This window comes from Ylistrum balloti, unplaced genomic scaffold (assembly GCF_031769215.1).
Source record: "Ylistrum balloti isolate Yb309-2 unplaced genomic scaffold, AGI_CSIRO_Ybal_v1 Utg369740, whole genome shotgun sequence".
In the NCBI taxonomy this organism is placed as follows: domain Eukaryota; kingdom Metazoa; phylum Mollusca; class Bivalvia; order Pectinida; family Pectinidae; genus Ylistrum; species Ylistrum balloti.
In genome coordinates, this window is record NW_026781950.1 from 1,379,485 (window position 1) to 1,404,395 (window position 24,911).

General features: G+C 34.3%; 1 protein-coding gene across 1 annotated transcript; it reads left to right on the forward strand.

The window, feature by feature from the left end:
• The first annotated feature begins 4,104 nt into the window (after nucleotides 1–4,104).
• Nucleotides 4,105–12,322, forward strand: LOC132543131 (F-box only protein 33-like). The gene is made up of 4 exons (XM_060206592.1): nucleotides 4,105–4,490; nucleotides 7,984–8,669; nucleotides 10,987–11,153; nucleotides 12,017–12,322. The coding sequence occupies exons 1-4, from the start codon at nucleotides 4,105–4,107 to the stop codon at nucleotides 12,152–12,154; spliced, it is 1,377 nt and encodes a 458-aa protein (XP_060062575.1). The 3' UTR covers nucleotides 12,155–12,322.
• The last annotated feature ends 12,589 nt before the right edge of the window (nucleotides 12,323–24,911 follow it).

Below are 24,911 nucleotides of genomic sequence, written 5' to 3' on the forward strand. Positions count from 1 at the left end.
TTGATTTCCGAAGTCACAATTCACAGTTTTCTAAAGATTTCCACTGGACCTAAATCTGCCAAAGAAATGACACCTCCAGTTGGAAATACTTTATCTAAGCTTCATGTAGGTTGTGACGGGGTTCATGTCTTACTTGTAGATGAAAGATCACTTGTTGGATGTAACACTCTGGAATGGAAGGAATATACTTGCCGTTATAGCATGAACAATGGCTCCCAGTCTTCTTCATCATGGGGAGGACTTCCTGTAGTTGTCTTCTTTGGTGATGATGTGCAACTGTCGCCTGTCTGTGATTCTCCTGTTTACAAATGCTAGAGTAACAAACCAGCATCTCTTCATGGGGCACATGCATGGAAAGAATTTACAATAGCAGTAACTCTTCACAGCATTATTCGCCAAAACTCAAACCAAACACACCTAAAGGATGCCCTGACAATACTACGTGATTATACGTTGTCACCCATTCAAGCTAATTGGTTACAGAACTTTCAATGGGACACCCTCAGGAAATATCATAGTCAGTCATTGCTTGACAGAACGGCAGATCATGGTTTATTTGTGTTTCCTACACATGCAAAATAATGGAAACACAACAAACATCAACTTTTGCAATTAAATCAGATATCTGCTATTGCTAGAATGTCAGCTATTGATCAAGGCCAGCATTGTAAAGCTGTATCCAGTGACTCCTCAAATGGCTTAACCAAAACATTGTTCTTGTGTAGAGTGTAGAGGTGCCAAAGTTATGCTTCGTGTAACTTGAATGTTAAGCATGGACTTTTCAATGGTTCCATGGGGCAGGTTGTTGACATTCTATACCTGAATGGCAACAAACCAGACAACAGCATTCCAGATGTTGTCATTGTAAACTTCATCAAATATACAGGTCCTCCATTTATTGACAGCCACCCAAAATTGGTGCCCATATTCCCTGTTGAAAGGAAAATGGATTGTTATTGTTTCAATTGCAAGAGAAAACAAATCCCGCTAATGTTAGGATGGGTCACCACAATTCATCGTTGCCAAGGAATGGCCATCGGTAATGGAGATGCCAATCGATACATAATCATTCATCCTGGAAACAAAACGTTCAAGACCAGAAATCCAGGTGCATTATGTGTAGCACTGTCAAAAGCAAAAACAGCTGGAGGGGATGGAGAAGAACCCGACTTTGCTTGGCACCCTCATGTTTTGGTCGATGAAGACCGACTTCGACAGAAAGTATGCACTGAAACCAGTAAAGCACGGGCAAATGAAATTGAAAGAATAAAGTTGTTTTGTAAAATCACCTAAGAAACACAATCACATCTTAAAGACAAACAAGATTTCCTCAGTCAACAATTAGAAGAATAACTGAACTGAAGACCATCTATACATCACACTTTGTTGCTTTAGTACTCTAGTGGTGGGTGATATGACAATCGCTAACCCAGAGTTTTATGTGACATAGTGATTAGTAAAATAGTCTATAACTTACAATTTCATCTATGCATCATTCATCCATGAAATAAAATTTTAAGACCAGAAATCCAGGTGCATCATTTTTACATGTAACACTATTAAATGCAAAACAAGAACCCGACTTTGCTTGGCACTCTCATGTTTTGGTTAATGAAGTCTTCTCTATGCCAGGAGATATGCACTACAACTACTAAAGCAATGGCCAATGAAATTGAAAGAATAAAGTTGTTTTGTAAAATCACCCAAGAAACACAATCACATCTTAAAGACAAACATGATTTCAACTGCCAATAACTACATTTAGAAGAATAATTGAACTGAAGACCATCTATACATCACACTTTGTTGTTTTACTACTCTGGTGGTGGGTGATATGACAATCGCTCACCCAGAGTTTTGTGTGACATATTGAATAGTCAGTAGCCAAATAGTCTATAGTTTACAGTTTCATCTATGCATCATCACTCAAAATACTTTAATTTCATTAATTGCAGTTGTGACATTTTCAGTCAATGATTTATACTTCAAACAATGGTCTTGTCTGTGAACCCTAACATTCACTGTAAACACTTTTGTATACATGTACTTTTGCTTATATTTGAAATGCATTTCATGATAAATGATATCCTAATTAACTATAACCTGTTCAATTCTTTTTTTTTTTTAAACAAATATTGAAATGTAATTTGTTGCAAACACTCCTGTGTTGTGTCATACCACAATTGTATTGCAATTGTCAATCATTTTATCACAGCTTATTAGTATGGAAAGGTGTGCAACATACAGCTAGCTATATCTACCCTTTATTATACAAATGATATTGTAAGGCAGAAAATATCAACAACATTAAAAAGGAGTAGGAATTTTCATCTGGATGTACAGCTTTCTAAATGAGTGGTTGGGAGATAGTGCTACTAATTCATGAAGTACATGGTATATTTGTAACTTGACTTAATGTCTATTGTTTTAGTGTCTATCATTGTTTCCACCTATGTTTACTGATGAGTCAATAAATGAATTGAATTAATTATATAGGCTTCTAGTTTAACAGAAGTATCACTCGGAGGGCAACACAAATTAAATTTCAGTGTTGTTTGCGGGTAACACGTACACACAGACGGATACATTACTGGGAGTGCAGACAGATACTCTGGGTGCAAAACTATTCTTGGACATGCCTGTGTGGTCCATTGTTGGACACCTGTCTGTGCTTGTCCCTATGGATTTCAATTTATTGATTTCAAATTAGCAATGACCAGCTATTAATCGTCAAATTGTGTTTAAAATGTATAATATATTATGTAAATATACTAGTATGCAATTGTATATAAATATATGGGCAAAACACATGTATACTTGTTCTGCCTTATGCTTTTTATTCCCCATTATCATGCTTAGAAAATGGGAAGGAGTGTGAAGGATCAAATGAAATTTATTTGATATTTATACATACATAAAGTTCTATAGTATCCTATCATTTTGTTTCCAATCCTGCTCAAACAGTGGATTTATGCATGTATAAAATTATCAAGAATATGGTACGTAATTGATTTTGAATATATTCCAAAGACACAATGTAGATTAATTTGTAAGAACAAATACCATATATTCATCTTATTAAGTGTAATTATGTGTCAAATATTTAGTATAAGTATGTGTATCCATATTTATGTTTAAATAGGTTCATCTCCACAATGAAGACTTCTATAAATGTGCCAGAGCTTCTTGTAACTTGCCAAACTAACCATTACTGTAATTATCCAGTGTACAACATTCCAACAAGGCATTGCATGAAGTAAGTAATTCTAATTAACTAATATTAATTTACGCTGCACAGATAAAGATAATGGTGTACTATACATCATTACATGTAGGCCTAACTCATCATGGCAATAATTTTGTCTATTCTACATATGAATACTTGAAAATGGTTAACGTTATGTAGGCCTAGTTAAAATACCATTATCCCTCATTCATCCCCAGGGCCATGTCGCATTTATATTATTAAAAAATAAGGAAATACATATAGTATTTCCTGGTATTTCCTGATTTTTTAAAAAAATAATATAAATGCGACATGCCCCTGTAATTCATCTCTTGAAGATTGGAATAGTTCGTTTAATATGAAAGTTCTAGATAAAGAATTGTCACAATATTATCACGTCCTTGGTACAACCTGTGATTGTGCATATGGATATATGCTGCGCCCTCACTAACGGTTGTGCCGTAAAGCATATTACACAATTATCATTAAAACGGGTAAGCTTCATTTTTTAATAGCCGACGAAATGTCTCTTGCCAGCTTGGCCGGTCAAGAAACGAAAACGAAGGGAAGTAACTCTGGTAGATCAGAATGGTACACGTCTCGCTTGTATAATATAAGGATAAACAGACGTGTTATTGATTCATTGCTGCATTTTATTAAGTTTTTGAGGCTTATGTTCAGCTAGGAACTTAGAACTGTGAATACTTTCAAATATGAAACAATCTTTTTAAAAGAAATCGCTATAGATTGTAGAAACTCTCAGAAAAAACTTCCATTTACAATCAAATGAAACTTAAACAAGTCTACCAAAAACCTCGACAAGTCACATGATCGTCACGTGATTTTGCTTACAAACTACGTAGTGAAGTCGCAGAAAGATGGCAGCGGACCCAAACTGGGCCGTCTTGCCAAGCGTTACTCTTGTGGATGTATTTTCGTATCTTTCGCATGATGATAAACTCAGAGCATCTTCTGTATGCAAGAGATGGAGAAGCTGTCTCTTTCACCCAAACTTATGGCAGAAGATATATTTCCAACTTCACAGTTCGAAGCGAATGAAGACGAAGTTTTTGGCTGACAGATGTGGACATTTTGTACGGGAAATCATGATCAAGTTTTGCTCTCATAACATTACTGATGTTCGAGAATGTGGCAGGATTTTAGACATTATGAAAAGCAACAAAAACCTTCAACGATTTTGTTTGCAGCCTTCCAGCTGTCATATAGAATGGCCTGATAACAATACTGTTTATTTATTTGACAGGTAAGCACATAGCTCAGCTGGGAAGATTTCAGCCAATCACAAAACATCTATTTATAAATGTGTGTTTGTAAACAATTGCGCATTGCAGAGAGTTTAAACATACGTAATGCAACACTTACATTGATTAAGTACTTTCTAGAAGGACATTCAAGGTTGGGACACATTGGAATCGTGTAGTGCAGACAGTGTTTGTGTATAGTTATGCAACCAATATGTTGACATGTCGTAATGGGTATCAATCGCACTCCATGACACGACAAAGTCGCGGAAGGTCGTTTTAATGAGGCCATTCCAAGGGGCCGTTATTGGAGTGTAAGACACCATATGTGGTGTTACTCTCGGCATAGAGCAGCACATACGTAAAGATCACATACAGAGTTAAAATATACTGTATGTTTTAACGTTATAGCACAGGAAAATCGAACATGTTATATGTAAAATATGTTAAATAGTATGAGTGCAGATGACAGTAATCGGCCACTTCCCTCTTCTATATATATATATCTTTATAATATAGCAACGTTATCTATAATTCACATAGAAAACATCAGATATAAGATTTTTTTATAAAGCAGGAATTGAAATATTCCTTTATGTATAATAGAGCTTAGTCTCCCTGATTGCAAAGTTTCTCTAAGGCTGACTTGTTGGATTAGAGTTAAAAAGGCAACTTTACATACATGTACGTAGTAGGAAGTCTAGCTAGCTTTTCTTCAGTAATGTAGCCCAAAAAACCTGATGCAATTTCTTAATTTTTTTGGTTAGGTTATCTGACCCAAAGGGTCAAGATGACCTATTGCTGTTGTGCATCGTTCATCATCCTATGCCATGTGCTAACCGTCACCTGTAAACTTGTCATTTGAAACACTACCCATGATCAACTGCTGAACACCTTGGTGGATTAAAAAAAATTAGTCTGAAACATCATTGGGGGAGGGGAATCTTTTATTGAATTCAGAAAGTTGATTTAACCCCTAGGGACATGGGGATGGGGCCCCAAATTGTAGTTAGACAATACTTTGCTTCAAAATGCTACTTTTCCTTAATGCTTGAATAAATTTTATTCAATTTTTGTTTGTTACATCAATATGGGTTGGTTGATATTTCTTAAATGCAGAATGTTGATTTGACCCCCAAGGGACTTAGGGGTAGGACACAAAATGGGAAGTTAGTCAATATTTTCCTTCAAAATGCTACTCGTTCTTAATGCTAGAACAGATTTTAATCAGATTTGTTCAGAAACATACACTGAAGGTTTCTTAATTCAGAAAAAAACATTAGATTGCTAGAGATTTGTACAGGCCCTAACAGGGAATATTAGATAACATTTTGCTTTAAAATGCTTTTCCTTCTATGTACCTTGGTAGCTTTGAACCAGATTTGGTCTGAAACATTATTGCAGGTGGAAAATTGATTCATCCCCTAGGGATCTAGGGTGGGTCCTAAATGGGAAAATTTGTCAATTATTTTGCTTTAGAATGCTACTCTTCCATAATGCTTGTATGGATTTTAAACCAAATGTGGTACAAGATATCATTGTAGATGGGGAATAATTTCTTTGATTCAGAAAGTTGATTTAACCCCCCGGGGACTTGGGAAAGGAGCTACAAATGGAAAAGTTAGTAAATATTTTGCTTCAAAACATAACTCTTCATTAATGCTTAAATGGTTTTAAGCATATTTGCTCTGTAACATTATTGTAGGCAGGGAATTATTTCTTAAATACAGAAAGTCACTTTGACTCTAAGGGACCCGGGGGCAGGGTCCCAAAAGAGGAAGCTAGTCAGTATTTTGCTTCAAAAAGCTACTCCATCATAATGCCTGGGTAAATTTGAACCAAATTTGGTCCGAAACATTGGGGGTGAGTTTTAATCATTTCTGAAATTCAGAAAGTTAATTTGACCCCTAGGGACTAAAGGTTGGGGCCCAAAGGGGGAAGTTAGTCAATATTATGCTTCAAAAAGCTACTAGCTCTTCTTTAATGCATAAATTAATTGCAACCAAATTTGGTCTGAAACTTCATTGCTGGTTGGGGAATGATTTCTTTAAATCAAAAAGTAAGTTGATTACCCTCAAGATCTTTGGGGCTTTACCACAGAAGAAGTTACTGGTAGTTGATATTTTGCTCAAAAACACTTCTCCTTCTTAATGCGTGGGTCAATGTATGTTTTAACCAAATTTGGCCTGAAATATTATTAGAGAGTGGCAATTATATCAAGTGTGCATAAAATAATCCTGAGATTGTCCTGACCAAATCATATTTTTTAGTTTTGTTCCAAAATTCAACTTAACTCATCTTTAATGAATAATCTGAACCACTTCTCAAGTTTTATTCACAATATTGAGAAAACTATTTGGAGTTTGATTTGAAAGACAGAAATGATATATGGTTATTTTTTAGCCTGATCAAAAGTTAAACATAGTAATCACAGAAGCCATTTTTTAACATGATTATACAACTGTTTTTCATGAACAAAACCAACCATTTATGAGTTTCTGATACTTTCAAGAAATGTTCAAAATTTGAATTCATCCGATTTGTTGGATCACCATCAGCACATTCTGTGGTTTGTCCATTCATTATTGTCAGATGACTGTTAAGGGCCATGGCCCTTTTGTTATAAATCAAGATGACTTTAGAGCTTACTTGTAGTGCAGACGAGACCTGCCCTGTGAACATTTTACAGGTCCATTTTGATGCAGATCTCAGCTCCTTATAGTAGTTCAGGGCTATACATATGACCTCACTGAATAACATCCAGAAAACCAGTGATACATGCCTGCCATCCAGAACAATTAGGGTAAAACCGCTTGTGTCAGTAACACTCAAACTCAAATGGTGCTAGTTAAAATACTCATGTGCATCCCTTCATGTTTAAACCATGTCTGTTTACATATCCCAATAGAGGGATGTATGCAAACATCACACATTTACATATGGTAAAATTGATGCAACGACATGTACACCTAATCACCATGGTTCATTATCAATAATTCAACAAACTATGTGGCCTGTATATATAAGTTTCATATTCAAGCTTTAAAGGCAAGTGTTAAATAATATTATAGAAAATAAAAATCATAATATATTATAACAATATACTAAATCATTCTACCGCTAAATACTCCACTTTGGGTCCATATGATATGCAGAAAAGACAGAAACTAATAATAAAAAGCCTTAGGCCTGTTGCATTTACTAATTTAATGGCGTATTGGCCTGTGTATGAGCTATTGAAAGTCTTTGATGAAGTAATGGTATTAGGCAGAAACAAGGCTTAAACAGAACAACGTTGCCTGAACACTAACGTTTGTTGGTTCCCCCATGGATGTACGTAGCCATTTGCATTATATATATACAATTTTGTATGTTGCATAGCGGGAAGATTAAAACTATAGGATGCATACATTTATATATGGGCCTTCTTTGTTATTTTTGATTGTTTTTCATATTTGTCTTTTTTTTATTAATACTTTATCTTGTCCACTACAGGTACCTCGATAGTGTGGAAAGCATTATCAGAAACAGTCGTGAGCTTCGGCACTTCTCTTTAGGATGTCTTGAGGAGTTACTAGAACATTCCAGCACTCTTCTGTCTCTCCTGGGGCGCCATTCCCGCAGTCTCCAGTGTCTCCATCTGGCGAGTGTGAAGGAGGACTCTGAGAGGTACAGGATCGTTGAGCTTGACCCCAAGCTTTTCCATCCATTTACCTCCCTCAGACAGCTCAGTATTGATTATGACCATCTGACAAATCAACTTCTTGAAAGCTTTGCTCATCACAATAAGACCAAACTGGAGAAGTTGATCATCCATGTTCATGGTGTTGAAGCAGACCATGAACGCATCACCAACTCCTCATGGCACTGCATCCGCAGTCATAGTCCTCACCTTCAGGTAACCTTGAATCTGATTCACTCATTTGATGGTGTGGAGGCACTCCTAGACATCCTCCAGCCCAGCTTGCCACTTACGCATTTCCGACAATTTTTCTGCACCCACCTCAACACAACAGCCATTGGTTACTTTGCAACCCATTACAGGACAACATTGCGGTCCATCCATATCATTGACGGCCTGATGGATGGCTATCCGGTACCCTACACTAGTGCTGCTGAAGAGGATGTTTTCGTTATGCTGGCCTGGAGGTGTAGCCTTCTCACAGATTTCACGCTGATTGGTGAGTTACATTGATTCTCCGTGGTTTGCATATTTTATTGGTTGGATAACATAAGGGTATAGATTGATATTTTGCTGCATGAAAAAGGGGTTAGTTCCGAATTTGAAAACAGATTATGTAATGAATACTAGTCTTTTAATGTGATGGATAAAATTGCAGTTGAATGACATTTTTCTATATAATTATGATATTACCTTCATGATGTATCCGTAAATTAATCTATGATCATTGGTTTCCTATTATGAAGTTGAATTGGCTGATTGCGTTTTTTTGCAATTAAATTTGTTTTTTTTTCTTGCCTTTACTGAGTTATACTTGAGTTAGTTTTGTAGACATATCTGTAGCATATTACATGCCTAGGTCATTATTACTTCTGTATTAATAATTTTCAAAATCAAATTTTTAGCCCACCATCTATTCAAATAGATGGTGGGTTATTCAAATCGCCCTGCGTCCGTGGTCCGTCGTCCGTCCGTCCGTCCGCTATTTCTGGAAAAGTACTGGATGGATCTTTCTCAAATTTCATATGCAGGTTCCCCTTGGACCCTAGTTGTGCATAGTACCATTTTTGAACTGATTCGTATTCAAGATGGCCAACAGGTGGCCATCTTGGATTTTGGAAGTAAAAGTTTGTTACTGCTTTTTCTGGAAAAGTACTGGATGGATCTTTCTCAAATTTCATATGCAGGTTCCACTTGGTCCCTAGCTGTGCATTATACCTTTTTTGGACTGATTCGAATTCAAGATGGCCGACAGGTGGCCATCTTGGATTTTGGAAGTAAAAGTTTGTTACTGCTATTTTTTGGTAAGTACTGGATGGATCTTTCTCAAATTTCATATGCAGTAGTTGTGCATTGTACCTTTTTTGGACTGATTCGAATTCAAGAAGGCCGACAGGTGGCCATCTTTGATTTTGGATATAAAAGTTTGTTACTGCTATTTCTTGGAAAGTACTGGGTGGATCTTTCTCAAATTCCATATGCAGTTTCCCCTTGGTCCCTAGCTGTGCATTGTACCTTTTTTTTGGACTGATTCGAATTCAAGAAGGCCGACAGGTGGCCATCTTTGATTTTGGATATAAAAGTTTGTTACTGCTATTTCTTGGAAAGTACTGGGTGGATCTTTCTCAAATTCCATATGCAGTTTCCCCTTGGTCCCTAGCTGTGCATTGTACCTTTTTTTTGGACAGATTCGAATTCAAGATGGCCGACAGGTGGCCATCTTGGATTTTGGAAGTAAAAGTTTGTTACTGCTATTTTTTGGTAAGTACTGGATGGATCTTTCTCAAATTTCATATGCAGGTTCCCCTTAGTCCCTAGTTGTGCATTGTACCTTTTTTGGACTGATTTGAATTCAAGAAGGCCGACAGGTGGCCATCTTTGATTTTGGATATAAAAGTTTGTTACTGCTATTTCTTGGAAAGTACTGGGTGGATCTTTCTCAAATTCCATATGCAGTTTCCCCTTGGTCCCTAGCTGTGCATTGTACCTTTTTTGGACAGATTCGAATTCAAGATGGCAGACAGGTGGCCATCTTGGATTTTGGATGTAAAAGTTTGTTATCGCTATTTCTTGGAAAGTACTGGATGGATCATTCTCCAATTTCATATGCAGGTTCCCCTTGGTCCCTAGTTGTGCATTGTACCTTTTTAAAACTGATTCGAATTCAAGATGGCCGACAGGTGGCCATCTTGGATTTTGGATGTAAAAGTTTGTTACTGCTATTTCTTGGAAAGTACTGGATGGATCTTTCTCAAATTTCATATGCAGGTTCCCTTTGGTTCCAAGTTGTGCATTATACCTTTTTGGACTGATCCGAAATCAAGATGGCTGACAGGCAGCCATCTTGGATTTTGAGAGTAAAATCTTGTTGCTGCTATATCTGAGGAAGTCCAGGATGGATCCTTCTGATATTTCATAGATATTGGTTTCCCTTGGTCCCTAGTTGTGCATTTTACCTTTTTTGGACTGATTTGAAATCAAGGTGGCCCACAGGCAGCCATCTTGGATGTCGACAGTAATACAGCACAAGCATATTGTCCATTATCAACCTGTAACTGACTGCTATCTAATAATACTTTGGGATCTTTTTCAAATGATATTTGCTAATAGGTGCTTAATAAAAATATCTTGTGCCATCATTGAGTACATTCAATGAAGACCAGATCATGAACATTTACAACACCTGTAACAAACAAAAAAAAATCTTCAAGAACTGAAAACAGATCCTCAAATGGTGGGTGCCAAGATCCCTCTGGGATCTCTTGTTTGATTTCTGGAAAGTCCTCTTAACACCCACACAATTATATCTATTATAGGCTATGAGATAGCAGATGAAGATGTTATTGCCATTTCTCGCCTTCGAGGAACAGGGATAAAGAAATTGAACATCCCGCGGTGTTGTGTAACAACAGTAGATGATCCAGAGGAAGATGACATGTGGGGTTATCCAATCCAAATTAACTTCACAGCATTTTCAGAACAGGTATGTTTTATTTTAGAAATCATATTCTACTAATATTATCATCCTTAGAAAATGATGCCGTAGGCAAGTTAGTACAACTCTTTCCCTTTGTATAACTTCTTCTATGCAACCAAAAATTTTAAGGCAAGAGTCATGGTGTTTGTCAGATCATCATCAGTGTGAAAGGATGTAAAGTCAGTTCATAGGTATATGAAGGTATATGAATGTCTTTATCTTCCTAAAAAAGGTTGAGGCCTGTTAAATTGCTAGTTAGAGCAGATTCAAATGAATCTTTGACCAACTTTTGTAGATCACTTGTATCAAATATATTAAGATTTTTATTTCTAAAATAACCAAGAGGATCAAGGTAATTATATGTAGATAGGTAAGTATAAGCATGCTGGGATGATGCTTCATGTCCGTCTCCTTATGATGAATGGCCTTGACATACTTTCAAGGTCTTGACCTAGTTAACATACTTGGATGAAATGGTATGAAATTGAGGATCCACAAAAATGACAAATAGTATATCCTCTTTGAAAGTTGTTTCTATAGAATTTTTCAAACAAAGACATCTCTTAATGTTATATAGCACATACATGAACTGCAAAAGATTTCATCTGCATGAATTTGACTGAAAGACAATATTTTATCATTTTGTGAACATGTTAATGTATAGCAAAAAAATCATACCCACTGCTTAAGATGATGTTGTTTAGGTCAAATACAATGAAGAATGAAAAATGGCCTTTAAAAGAATTTATAGTTTATACTTGATGCAAATTTTAGGACCTATCAAGTTAAGAAATATTATCACAAATAAAACCACATCAGAATGTTTTCTAAATCAGTTAAGGAAATATGTTCTTATTTATGATATTTAGGTATCGGAGAGCTTATCATGGAATTGGCACCCTCTGGATGACCATGAGCTTCCTTTGGCAGTGTTTGATGTTGATGCAGATGCTGAGGAAGCCTACATGGACATTCTGTTGGACGAACAACGACCAGTATCTGCCTGAGTAAAATATGACCAAAATATAGCATCTAAAAATACTGAAACAGCATATAGGATCAACTGACTCTTGATAACTTTGATTGTGATAGAATGATAATGTTGGGGGAAATGATATGTTAGATTGGCCTTAACTTAGACTTAAGATACATACGAACTTGCATGTCCATTTCTGTGATTGGATCTAATTATAAATTATTGAAATCATTGTCTTTAAATCACCTTAATTGCCTGAAATCCATAATCTAATGACACTTTCGAAGGAAATTTGAAGACATGGAATTAAAAAAATTAAGGCTAGTTATGGATACTTTTCTGCTTAATTTTTTTGTTTTAATTAAATTCAAAGCTTTAATGAAATAAAAATTTTGCTCTCTCATGATCATTGTAAATTATCCTGTTTTAAGGCAATTTTTTTTCAAATTCAAATTTCATAAAAAGCTCAAAAACTTTTGAGACATGAAAATAATGATTTTGAAGCTGTGACTTTTGTGAGAACGTGAACATTGATTTTTGCCCACAAATTCATACCACTTGTAAGATTTTAACACTTTTTGTACTTAAAATATATGAAAGTAAGGGAACCACAGCTTAATATGGGCGTTCATGGAGGCAATATTCAAAAATGTAAAAGCATATATTTTCATGGGGTTTAAATTACTTGGATGTTAAAAAATGTACATTTTTGTTGGCACTTGGTCAAATGTTTATGAAATCTGCTATTACAAAGGTACTATTAATTGATGTCAGCTTTTTATCTGTTTCTTATTTTTTGGAATTTATAAATTCTTCGATAAAAGTACTTTTACAATAGCTCTCACTACCAAGTATTTATATTATGAAAATCCTTTGAATTGAACATGAAATCTGTACCCAGTGTCCATTAATTACAATCTTCAAATGAGATCAGTTAACATTGGTCACTCTAATGGTGTATGGGTATTTCTTATTAACAATAACAGAAATGATAATGCATTTATTTAGTATATTTGCCAATTTAGAAACTATTTTTCACAACATTGTGATTAACTATTGTTTAAAACTACACTAATATTATAGAACATTGTTCAGTGTTTATTTTGCTATCTTAATTTTTAAATTTGTCCCTTACAATTTTCAAAAAAAAATGGAAGTTATTTGAATTATTTATTTAGTACTGAAGAGACAAGAAGTCATGTAAATGTTTATGAAGAACATTGCCAATAGGTTTATGTGATATATGAGGTATATATACATGATGTATTTTGTCTTTTTTTCATTTTGCATGGAAACTATCAAAACTGAAATCCAGCAAGAGAGGTTTTGCTTATAACCGTAAATAATACCATTTCGTCACCAGGAGGCGACACAATACATAATTGTATTTTTTTTTTTGAAGTACTGGTAGATTTACAACAGATACTGTCATATTTCCATCACACAAGCTACCTCGTGATTGTGCAAAATAATACCATGGTTTGCAGTTTGATATAAACATCTTGTCAAAATGTTCAAAAAAAATTTTGAAAAACATACTAGATATGTTTACTAATAATGAATTACTTTATAATTGTAGATTGTAGATGATCTTGAGGAATTATGAAATATGCAAATCAGAAATGATCAGTTAATAATTTTTAGTAGTCATTTTAACCTTGTACATCTTGTTATGTTCTGATACCTTAGGACATTTAAAAGTTCTGATACATCACTTAAAACTGAAAGAATTGTGCATAGCCTTGTCTTTGCTGCCTTCCACTGAAGGTTTTAGTTACTGAAAGCAGAATTTCACAGAATATGCTTTAAAAGTTACAGAATGTTGAAGGAAAGTTGATAAAAAGTCAAATGAAAAGTTGTTTCACATTCCAAACCATCAGTATTATGGATGGATATATGAACCATTTTCAAACTACATCTTTTGAATATGGTAAGAAATTATTTGTCATTGATTCATGGTGCGAATGTGAAAAATATTGCAAAGTTCCATCACAATGTATTATAAAACTGTGCCACACCTGATACATTGATGTTTGCTATTGGTGATCAAGGCTAAAAACAACATATTATGCAAAATTGTATCAATTATAATCACTATTTAAGCAATTTACATATTTTTATGAGACAATGTAAACAATGTGTTATCAAAAATAATGTGCTGTATGTTTTTCATATGAATATTAATATTTTTTTTGATGTCATCATCTGTAAAATGCCACTTTTTGGCAGGAATGTTAGACTTTTAGCTTTCAGGATATTGAAGATTGAAAATTGAAAACTTACACCAAGATGATTTATTTAATTATTAACATGTTGCAATTTTCTGAGCATAATAAATCAGATTTGGTCAAACAATTTATAAAGCTAAAAATTGTAATTATGATAAGAAAAGAACTTAGTCTAAAAATTATTACAATTTGCAAGTTATTCAAACAAGCTGATTTAATTAAGTTGTATATCAAGGTAATGCTATGGTGAAGGTAATTAGATAAAGTTGCAAGAAGTGTGTTTATTTTAAATAGTGAAGGTGTCATGTGGAAGGAAAATGAGGAGAGGATTTAGACATCATAAGCATTTATTGTTTTAAACTCTATGTTGTCATTTTATCACCATATATCTCAAATACATAATTACATATGAAAATGTGCATCGCAATATTCTTTATACCATTACAATGCAACAATGTTTGCTAAGTTGTACAAAATTACTGTGGTGTATATTGGTGAACAGGTTTCCGTGCAAAGTTGAGAAAGACACACAATGAATATGTATTACACACACTTTGTTATCAGATACATTTATCTGTAGGTGTCAATTACCAGCTGTGATATGTCATTCCTAGATGCCTGCTCTATCAAACATCTTCAACAGAGATCTGCATATTCCTTTATTTTCTTAGGTCCCTAACCTAATGTTAAATATTGAACGTAAATTATTTAATGTTGTTACTTAATGTTTTTCTCTCTCTCTCTATATATATATATGTTTGTAATTATTGTTACTACAAGTGTTTGAAACACGAGTTACACCATGTATGTAGATATTGTACAGTTTTTTTTTAGGTGATGTTGTATATATTTGCACATGGATTTTATGACTTTGAAGGCTTTTTTTTTTTTTTAATTTCTCCTCATTGCTGTTTGTTTATTGATATGCTAAATTTAGAAGTGTTACTTCAATTTTTTGAAGGTTCAGAAACTCACAAATTCAACATGATATCTGTTTTTTGTACCGATATGCAAAAATTTGATGCTGTGAATTAAATAGATGCTTGCATTTAAAAAAATAAAATGACCTGTCTAGAGAGAGATAAAATGATATACTGTAAGATCTGCCCATACATCCTGTTTATCAACACAAGTTTGCCAGTGAAAAAATAATCAAAATATATGGTGCAATTAGGATGCAACGGGGTTGTGGAATGGTACGGGGTTGATGTTTTAAGCTATAGTTATTAATTCTTCCTGACAAATTACTATATTTATCCAACAATTAGCCTATGCCTGACATTTCAGCAATATTTATTGCAACTGCAGCCAAAATTAGAACAAATGCACTTTGCTGTGGAAATCACAGCCCACCTTTCAATAGTGTGTCAGATGTTATTGGAATCCTAATCCCCCCGGCTTATTGTAGGACAGATAGGGTGTTATTGGTGTCTATCAATGAGGTTAAAGATGTAAATATTTGTAATATTATTATCTTTCATCAATATTGAATTGAATTTAGTTGTTTATGTAGCATATGTAGGTGATGCTGTTGAACATTTCATTCTATAAGTTTTTTTGAATCTTTTGTCTATTATAGGGCTTTGATGTAAAGTATTAGTGCGATTTTATCATAAGCAATATGTTTTTTCTCAGTTAGGCAACAGCACTGTAATGTTTAAAACAAGAGTGAAAAATAAATCTCCTTTAACAATGATTAAGATGAATTGCTGAATTTGATACCAGCTTTGATAGCTAATTAAGATACAACTTCATAATCTTGTTCAGAATTCTTTTCCATAAAATATGATGTAGAATGTGTAATTGTATTTTTAATTAATTAGTAACTGTTTTTTTCTCTAATGTTGCCGTAACAAAGGTGATTTCAAATCTTTACTGAAGTATCACTACATTCATTAGTTTTGTTGAATATTTTTGTATAAAAAACATGTGAATTATTAATTGTCTTTTGAAATGTACAGACATAGATATGATACAAACACCTATGGACAACTGATTTTTATTAGATATTTGATAATTTGGAATTGAACAAATACTCTGGATGCTAAACTATCCCTTCTCTTTGAATTGTTAACATCAGTTCCATTTATATTGATATGTAACTGATTTGTTTAAAGATTGCTGAAGTACTCACTTTTATTTGAGGATTACCATTGTCTTTCAAGGATTAAACACTTCTGGGTTGATAAGGCTTGACCTTATAGTGAAAGTATTAAGTTGTTGAAATTTGAAGAACTCTGAAGGCCCAACAACACCTTTATAGATAACCTCATGGCCTCTTTGTAGAAATTAACATTGATATCGTGAACTGTTATTTTCATGATATATATCCTGGTTTCTTTAATTTATAGAGTTGAAAACATGTTATATTTTACATCAGTAATAACTTGAAGGAAATATATGATTTATTCGTGATATATCCACCGAAAAGAAAAAAGAAAGAATGATATCGTCAGATCTTTTCATATGTAAGAGTTGTGTCCCTTTACATATTATTCTAAAATTATTCATATTGTCAGGCTCTTGTTAAAGATTTCCTTAACTTCATCAGAACCTTTTTTTTCTTGATAAATTGTTGAAGTATCATACACACACGTAAATGTATTTGTAAAATGAATTTTAAGAATGGGCAGGTTTCAATGGGAAAGTATTGGTTGAGGCCCTATAAGTTTTACAGGAAAGGATATGAAGTTCAATATGCACATGTTTTCTCACATACTTCAGCATTATAAACTATGATTACATAACAATTCACATTACTCTTTACATGTTGCACTGTAATTTAGAATATTCTGAAACTAATGTTTATTTTATCTACGCATTTATTTCTGACTTATCTTAAATGTTAAAAACTTGGTTTATTATTTCAATTAATCTGTTTTTGTTAGATTGCTTGGAGGGGGTCAAAGGATACAACTGATCACAGAACTTATAAATAAATTGATAAAATCTCGATAATAGAAAAACATCTCAATGTTTCTAATTCCTGTTTATCCTATACATTTTTTTTATCTACATAATTTGACCATTTTTGTGTAATTACTGTCTCTTTATTTGATTTCTAGTTTACATACATTTATACATCATTGACATATCATTGTGAAGGTCTGTTTTTTTTTGTGATGGTTAGGTCTGCAATAGTATATTTTGTCTTTAAATATAAGAAAAAATCTGTCAGTTTTGACTATTGGATGCTGGAAAAATCTTGTCATTTTATACATATAAAACTGGTTATTTTAATAACACATGCCAAGTATGCATCATCATTGATATTGATACAATATTTTATTAAAAATTTGATATAATTGGTATATATTGACTATAGAACCCCAGTACCGTATATTTGAGAAGTGAGTACTTCAGCAGTTCATCAGAGCATCCCTTATTCCATACCTGTTGGTTTATTTGTATTGCTTTTATGATAATATAGTTACCTATATCTTTATCTGTTTGCTATGTAAACTTTAATATGTAAGAAATAGGATATGATATGATAAAGAAATTTTTGGAAAGTACCCAATTTGTGAATTTGTCACAAAAGTATATAGTGACACAAATCAGAGAACCATTTACTTTTGGTAATATGATTGAACTTTTAAATTGTTCCCAAGAACATTGATGACTTAAATTACTTTCCTGTGGGTGTAAGTTGTTTCATTATTATTCTGTTGACTTGGGTTAATTCAGTAGAAGTACACAAAACAGGACTACAGGTTTTACAATTCTTTTCTTTAGGAGAAACCATATTTTAAAGTGGTAACCATTTCAGGAACACTTATTCAAATAGAATTTTGTGTAAATCGTGTATGGATGTTTGTTAAAATCATGTCTCCTTCTATATAACAACTTATTGAACTTTACAGTATAGAAAATTATAAGGAATTGAAATGTGAGAACATCTGTACACAAGGAAATGTTGAGTTACAGAAATATAATTATTTTGTTAAATGAACTTAAAAGTACATTCATTGCCTTGCCCAATTTTGAACATCACATTTAAGCTGTGTGAAGTACATTTGTATTACTAGTAAATCTTAAAGAAATTTGACAAAATTTAAGCCGTTTATTAGGATGAGCTTGACATAATGGTTCACGCTGTTTTTGTGTTGATAATCACCTTTTTGTTTGTTAATAATATAAATAAGTCTGTGTTAACTTCAATATATATATATATATATATATATATACATATATGTGTATTTAATGTACAGTTTGAAATATTGTGCTTGGCCTTAAAATGGAGCACAAGATGCTTTGAATTGTGTGTAAAGAGTTGAAATATGACGGATTATCGTTGAATATTAGTACATGCAGAAATGGTTCAATGCGGGTAAGTTGCCTATAGTAATATAACTGAACATTCCATCCAGTTTGTTTATTATACGTTTTCATGATTAAGGCATGTAAAATATATACTAATTTGTCATTATTGAATCCCTCTGCAGCTATATATGACACTGCAAAGTGTGTCCCTTCTGTATGTCATTTCATGTTGGAAAATGTTATTTAAGATATGTGAAAGTTTGATGCAGAGAATGGGTGAAAATCCTGATTAATATCAAAGATATCTGTTTAAGAGACTATTATGACTGAGATGTCGTGGCTATATATAGAATAGGTATACGAGATGTCTTGTTGACCTGTCTCGTTTCTATGTAAATTTTACATTGCATGTTTGGAAGGTATAATTTATCAAGATGATACCGATTATATCATTGTGATAGCTTTGCCCTCTTACAATTTAATGAGGCAAGCATCTATTTTGGAACATGCCAAGGTGATATATATATACTTATTATATGTGCTGCGGTTGTTAAAAACATTAATGCCTAGTCATACCCCATCAAGAATTGATCGACTGAATGTGGCCTCTGTTCAAAATTGCATGAAATGTCCATTTTTATTCCCAACATGGCGGCATTTCTTAATCAAGATCTCGTATGCAGTCATTATTGTCTTGAAATCGTCAAACGCAACTTATATTGTCGCCCGAAAATCAACTTACCAAAGGACCAATCGGCTTTCATCAAGTCCGTGATCTCTTAAGAAATGCTTTTGTGGTTGAAAAATCACCAGTCATACTAGTACTCTACCATCATCACCCATATCTCGATGTGATTGCTACTCTATTCGGTGCTACAATCAACGTAAGGATGGTTTGGTTCGGTCAGGAACAGCTCCTGAAACTACGGTGGTGTCTGTGTATTTTTATTAATTTTCTTAGGAACTTATGTAACAGCTAGCTGTTGTTAAAGGGGGTTTGTCCATTGTTAGTTTTTTTGTTATTTCACTAGTGAAAAGAATATGTAAATCTGTAGTGTTTTTGTCGGATCAATACAAGGCTTTTCTCATATAGCAAGGGACTTGTAATTAAGTTATCGTGATGTCATTTATTTGAATTAAGTAAGGAATAGCACGTGACGCTTAAATCATTTATCAAAATGTCAAAATAAAGTACGATTTTAAAAGATTGATAACGGCCACTTTTTTTAAAAATCATATTAAGCATGTTTTTTTAGCTTAAAAAACTGTATGAGATATGCTTGGGAAACTGGATCAAGTTTAATGACAGCTACAACCCGCTATCTGCCGTTGAATATTTTGAACTTGTGATGCATGCATTTGTCAGTACTAATTGTTAATAAGATGATTACTTTGTGCACATGATCTTACTTGGTAATTAGTTGTATACTAGTAAATATATATCAACTTTTATTATTTGAGTGAATAATACTGTGTATAATAGTGAGTATTTTTCCATTAAGAGATTGCGAGTAATGTTAGAAACTAATTCTGGGCAAACCCTATCTCTAATGTCACGGTGTGCGTTTCAGACATTGCTATTAATTATATTTACAACAGTGATATATAATGAAAAGTCTTATGGACCGTGCCAGATTGTAGCTACAGTATACAAGCCAAACGATCATTGAATGGCGTGTAGCTATAATACAAGCCAAGAGATTACTTAAATCCGTAATGCTTCTGAACTGCACACCACTCCGTGACAGACAGTAGTGTTGATTGTAATAATGTTGATGAACGGACCCCGTAGATCAAACCGTTTCTGTGTTATAAGCGAGTACATCTGTTTTCATTTTCTAGTCATTACTGGAGCAGACAATCAATGCTCGGTATACGTGGTGTCGAATGTTGTCATCAGGTACATTTTAATGTGTGTACAGAATTATTTTTAAAGCGAGTTGACCGTCTTCGCGTAGATTAAATTGTCTCGTTTAATGGAACAACAGACGTCTGCTTAAGTCTGTATGTTGGGGGAAAGTAATATAATCGTACTCTAGTATACATTGTGAAGTACTGACATTATATTATTGATTTCCCTTATATTGCTGCAAACCTCATGTTATTGTGCCCTGATTTCTCGAACAGAAAATTAAAAAAAAAAACACAATTGTCTGGTGATATTATTTATTGATATCTGGTAACAACCAACTGGAAGAAAATGAGAAAAATAACATGAAAAAAATTTTTCTATGCAAGAATGAAAAACTTATTTATGTTATGCTGTTGTCTTGATTTAAAAGCTGTTAAGATTGGGAACATTTTCTGACGCTCCTAATTTTCACAGTTGTGTCCAATGTTTGAAATATGACAAACAAAGCCATCTTCAACTTTTACACTTGGATAGTATTTGTTCGTGAAATCAGGACTTAAAAGATCAAACGGGTAACCGAGGACCAAGAGAATATTTCATTAATGAAAAAAGACCCATGCTAGTGCCAAAGTGAATTTTCATTACTATGCCTTTTGTCAAGATCTTGTTATCCTATTCATGGAAACCCAGTGCAAATAGATAAATGAACAACCGTTGTTATTGTTAAAGCATGAAAAGCACGTGGAAAAAGTTTATGTACATGAATTAAAGTTGAATGTCAATAAAGATTTGAGCATCTGTGCTCCAAGTTTATTGTTCTGTTGTTTATAAGCTGGTATTATTAATCATAAGTATATGCTTGCAATGTTGTTTGAAGCATCCACGTCCTTATATATTTTTCCTCGGATCATGAAGACGAATTGCTCCAGTTTTTTTTAGCTCACCAAGTGAGATTATGGCATACCGTAGCCATCGTCATCCTTTCGTCAATTTTCTTCATAAAAACTACTATTAGTCATAACCAACTTACAGAATATTGACCAAATTTGGTCTGAAACATCCCTGGTAGAAGAAAACAAAATTTGTATTAATGTTGGGTATCGGTCAAAGGGGTCAGAGAGGCGGGGCCAAAAAAGGGAGATTTGAAAGTCCTACTCCTGTAGGAATGATTAGATTTTGTCCAAATTTGGTCTGAAACGTTCGTAAGTGATAGGGAATAATATTTTGCTTAAACGGTGAGTTCCAGCTCCCTGGGGTAGGAGGGTCGGGGCCAACTATTGGAAACAGGAACGGTTGGATTTTGCCTCAATTTGGTCTGATGCATCATGGGGAATCACTTTTGCCAGATGAGCTATAGCGGCCTTATGGACCTCTTGTTGTTATTTTGAAAACAGTTTGGACAAGCAGATTGGTTTGAATGATATAAATCATCATCTTCATTGAATAGTTGACTCTTAATGTACTGGAAATATTGAGATTATGGATGTTTAAACGCTTTAAGAGTTATTTTTAAAAGGTAATCTGTCGTCTTTGAACTTTTCATATTTGCGGTTTACTTCTATATTGAAATATGGGTTCAAAACCATATACAATTATAGGATCTGTCTATTGCGAAAAAAAAAAAAAAATAACCGAGGGAAAAAAACCTTTTTGCTTAAGAAGTAGCCGTGCCCTTTTAATTTTGGGACTGCTCTGTTGCTGAATCTCTCCTGAACAGGAATTGATGAATAGATTTGTTTTTTTCTGCTCCGATGGTGTTTTACAACTGAAAAGTATTATTACTTGTTCAATTGACACATGGAAAAGTGTCATGGCATCTCCGAAGTTGTTCGACATCTGAAACAGATTCGATTATTTTCGTCTTTGCGGGGCGAAAACACGACAATTAAGGTCTTTAATCGTCATCTTAGAATTACGATTGACGCAGTATCTACGCCTAACTTAACATGTCACCATGCTCTGATGACACATACCGTTAGGGGCCGGATACCGAGATTGGCTGTGGTTCAGTTCAATATTACAACTCACTAGAACCAGAACCCTTGATGCCGCACAGAACCCAGAAAACTGAGTGATCCTGGAAAATGAAAAAGAAAATAGTAAGAAGGATTAGCCGAATAGCTTAGGTAGCAGGATGGAAAATGAGAAGTTTCGCGGTGGAGACAGTATACCGGGGATTTCCAGCTCAGTCATTATGTTGGTGGTAGAGGAAAACTGAAACGACTGAAACACAAACAACACCCGGACGTGAAGCCATCCGAAATAGGACAAAAATGTATCTGTTAACTGTCGACTCGCCACCATGAGAAAGTTCAAAGAAGAAGCGAAAATACCCCTGGAGAGCTGAACATATCTGAAAACATTTGTGTAATCTGTAGTCAAATGAATGCCTTCAGATAATTATTGTCTTGAAGTACCAAGGTATGTATAGAAAAACTCGCAGGGGGAGGGGGATTTTGCGGCAAGTGAAAAGTTTGATATCATTTTCGGCTTTGAAGAGATATCGGAATTGAACTTAACATTACATGTAAATGAATCACAATGTCGGTTAATTAAGCCAAATGTAACCAATTCTGAAAAGACATTAATAGACATTAACATGTAGTAAATGTAATCAAAACAGAAGTGGGAATAAACTCCGAGGTAAAACTGACAAAAGTCGTTTTATTGTCATCAACACTGGTATCAGTTGTGCGCTTTTGAATACTTTTCACATTTTGCAGTGGATCGTCACATATGTATATACATATGTGCAGTCTGACGACTGTGTTTTATCTGTGATCAACCGATTGTCGATCCGTCCAAGTTTGACCTCAAACTGTCATGTAAGTAACTTTACCTGGACGTCACATATCACAGCTTTATCTTTTGCCAACATCTGTAAATGGATTTCGGGCAGTACTTCTACAGGTTCTATGCTTTATCGCAAAAACCTTCATCGATTTATTACTGTGTCCAACCTAGATGCTCTACATTTACCGGAATCCTCGGACGTTGACAAATATACGAATTTCTTTGATTTTCCTTCAAAAGAGGAAGATCAGGATGTTCTTGACTCCTGTAGAGAGATAAAAGGGTTCCACCATGATGTGCCCAGTGTATCAGCTGAGATGTATGTAGGATGACGAAGGGGGTCGTGATTCCCATTCTTTCCAGTTGTATAACTTTATTAGACGCAAAACGTACATTTCGCCGTAAATTCGACTTATTAGGGAAGCACCTTAAAGGTGAACTCCGGTACTGAATTTGCGGCAGATGTGAATCAGATATCATTATGGTCTCTAGTGAAATCTCACTCTGGTGTAGGGTCCCATGGCTTGGCTGGAACTGAAATTGTATATGGCAAGCTGTCCACCAAATTGTGACTGTCAGAGATCGTGTTACTTCCGTGTGCAGAGAGTGCTCATATGTCATAAACGGAAAACGTGCTTTTGATGAAATTAGAATCATTACTTCACGGATTCTTAAATAGTTTAGTAGTTTTTACTACTTTTTATAGCGTGCAGGAAACAATTGAGTACCGTGACATTTCCTCGCGTTTGTAAGCTGTTCATTCGTGTTTTAGATGCGTCTTAAAGCCTTTGAATGTGTACGGTTTTGACGGTCTGTTTTCTGAAATATTTAAGTGTTAATATGCCAGTTTACAAAGATGTGTTTAGTTTCAGTAAACATAAAAAAATCGTGTCAAATGCATTATGGGTAATTCAGAGAACCCGTAGCGCGCGCGCGCGCGCGCGCGGGGGGGGGGGGGGGGGGGGGGGGGGGGGGGGGGGGGGGGTTATTAACTCCCTTTGGTTGCATTCAGTTTTTATCAACAATCTACCAAGAGATTTCTCCATACTAGCTATTTATCTCTGATGTTACGTGTCCTACGCAAGCAGATGATAAATGTCTTCTGTCACTTTTCAAACACAATCTAGACACGCTAATAGACTTTTGTTACAAATGTTAGCTGTAAATGGATGATTGAATACAGTACCTTTTAATCAGTAATTCTTGTTTTGAACTATAGTTGTGATATTGGAGCACCATCTCATCGATCAAGGTATTTGAGAGATATGAAATTACCGAAGGTACTAATGTTACACACGTTGGCATCGACTTGACGTCGATGAAGTTGTCCTCAAATTACGAGGTCAATTTCTTTACCTTATTAAAATGTAATCTGTTTGGTCTAAGCATTGATACTTTTGACTTCGGTAAATCTATATCTTTCTATTGTACTTCTACTTCCTAGAAGTATGTTTGAATGTAAACTAGAGTACTCGCTTTCTGATTCTGACTGACGTCGCTTGAGGTTTTTTTAGTTTAAACATATTTTATTGTCAAAATAAATTTGAACAAGGGAATTGGGCACATGTTATTACAACTTATTGGAACCCTCTTCCATCATACATTTTCAAATACATGCTTATAAAGATATTAAGCATTCACACACAGATATA

What these genes read in the sequence shown, in the direction of transcription:
- LOC132543131 (XM_060206592.1), top strand. Translation starts at nt 4,105, where the DNA reads ATGGCAGCGGACCCAAACTGGGCCGTCTTGCCAAGCGTTACTCTTGTG. An exon ending in CACAGATTTCACGCTGATTG is followed by an intron (nt 8,670 to 10,986) that starts GTGAGTTACATT and finishes TATCTATTATAG; the next exon opens with GCTATGAGATAGCAGATGAA. An exon ending in TCACAGCATTTTCAGAACAG is followed by an intron (nt 11,154 to 12,016) that starts GTATGTTTTATT and finishes TATGATATTTAG; the next exon opens with GTATCGGAGAGCTTATCATG.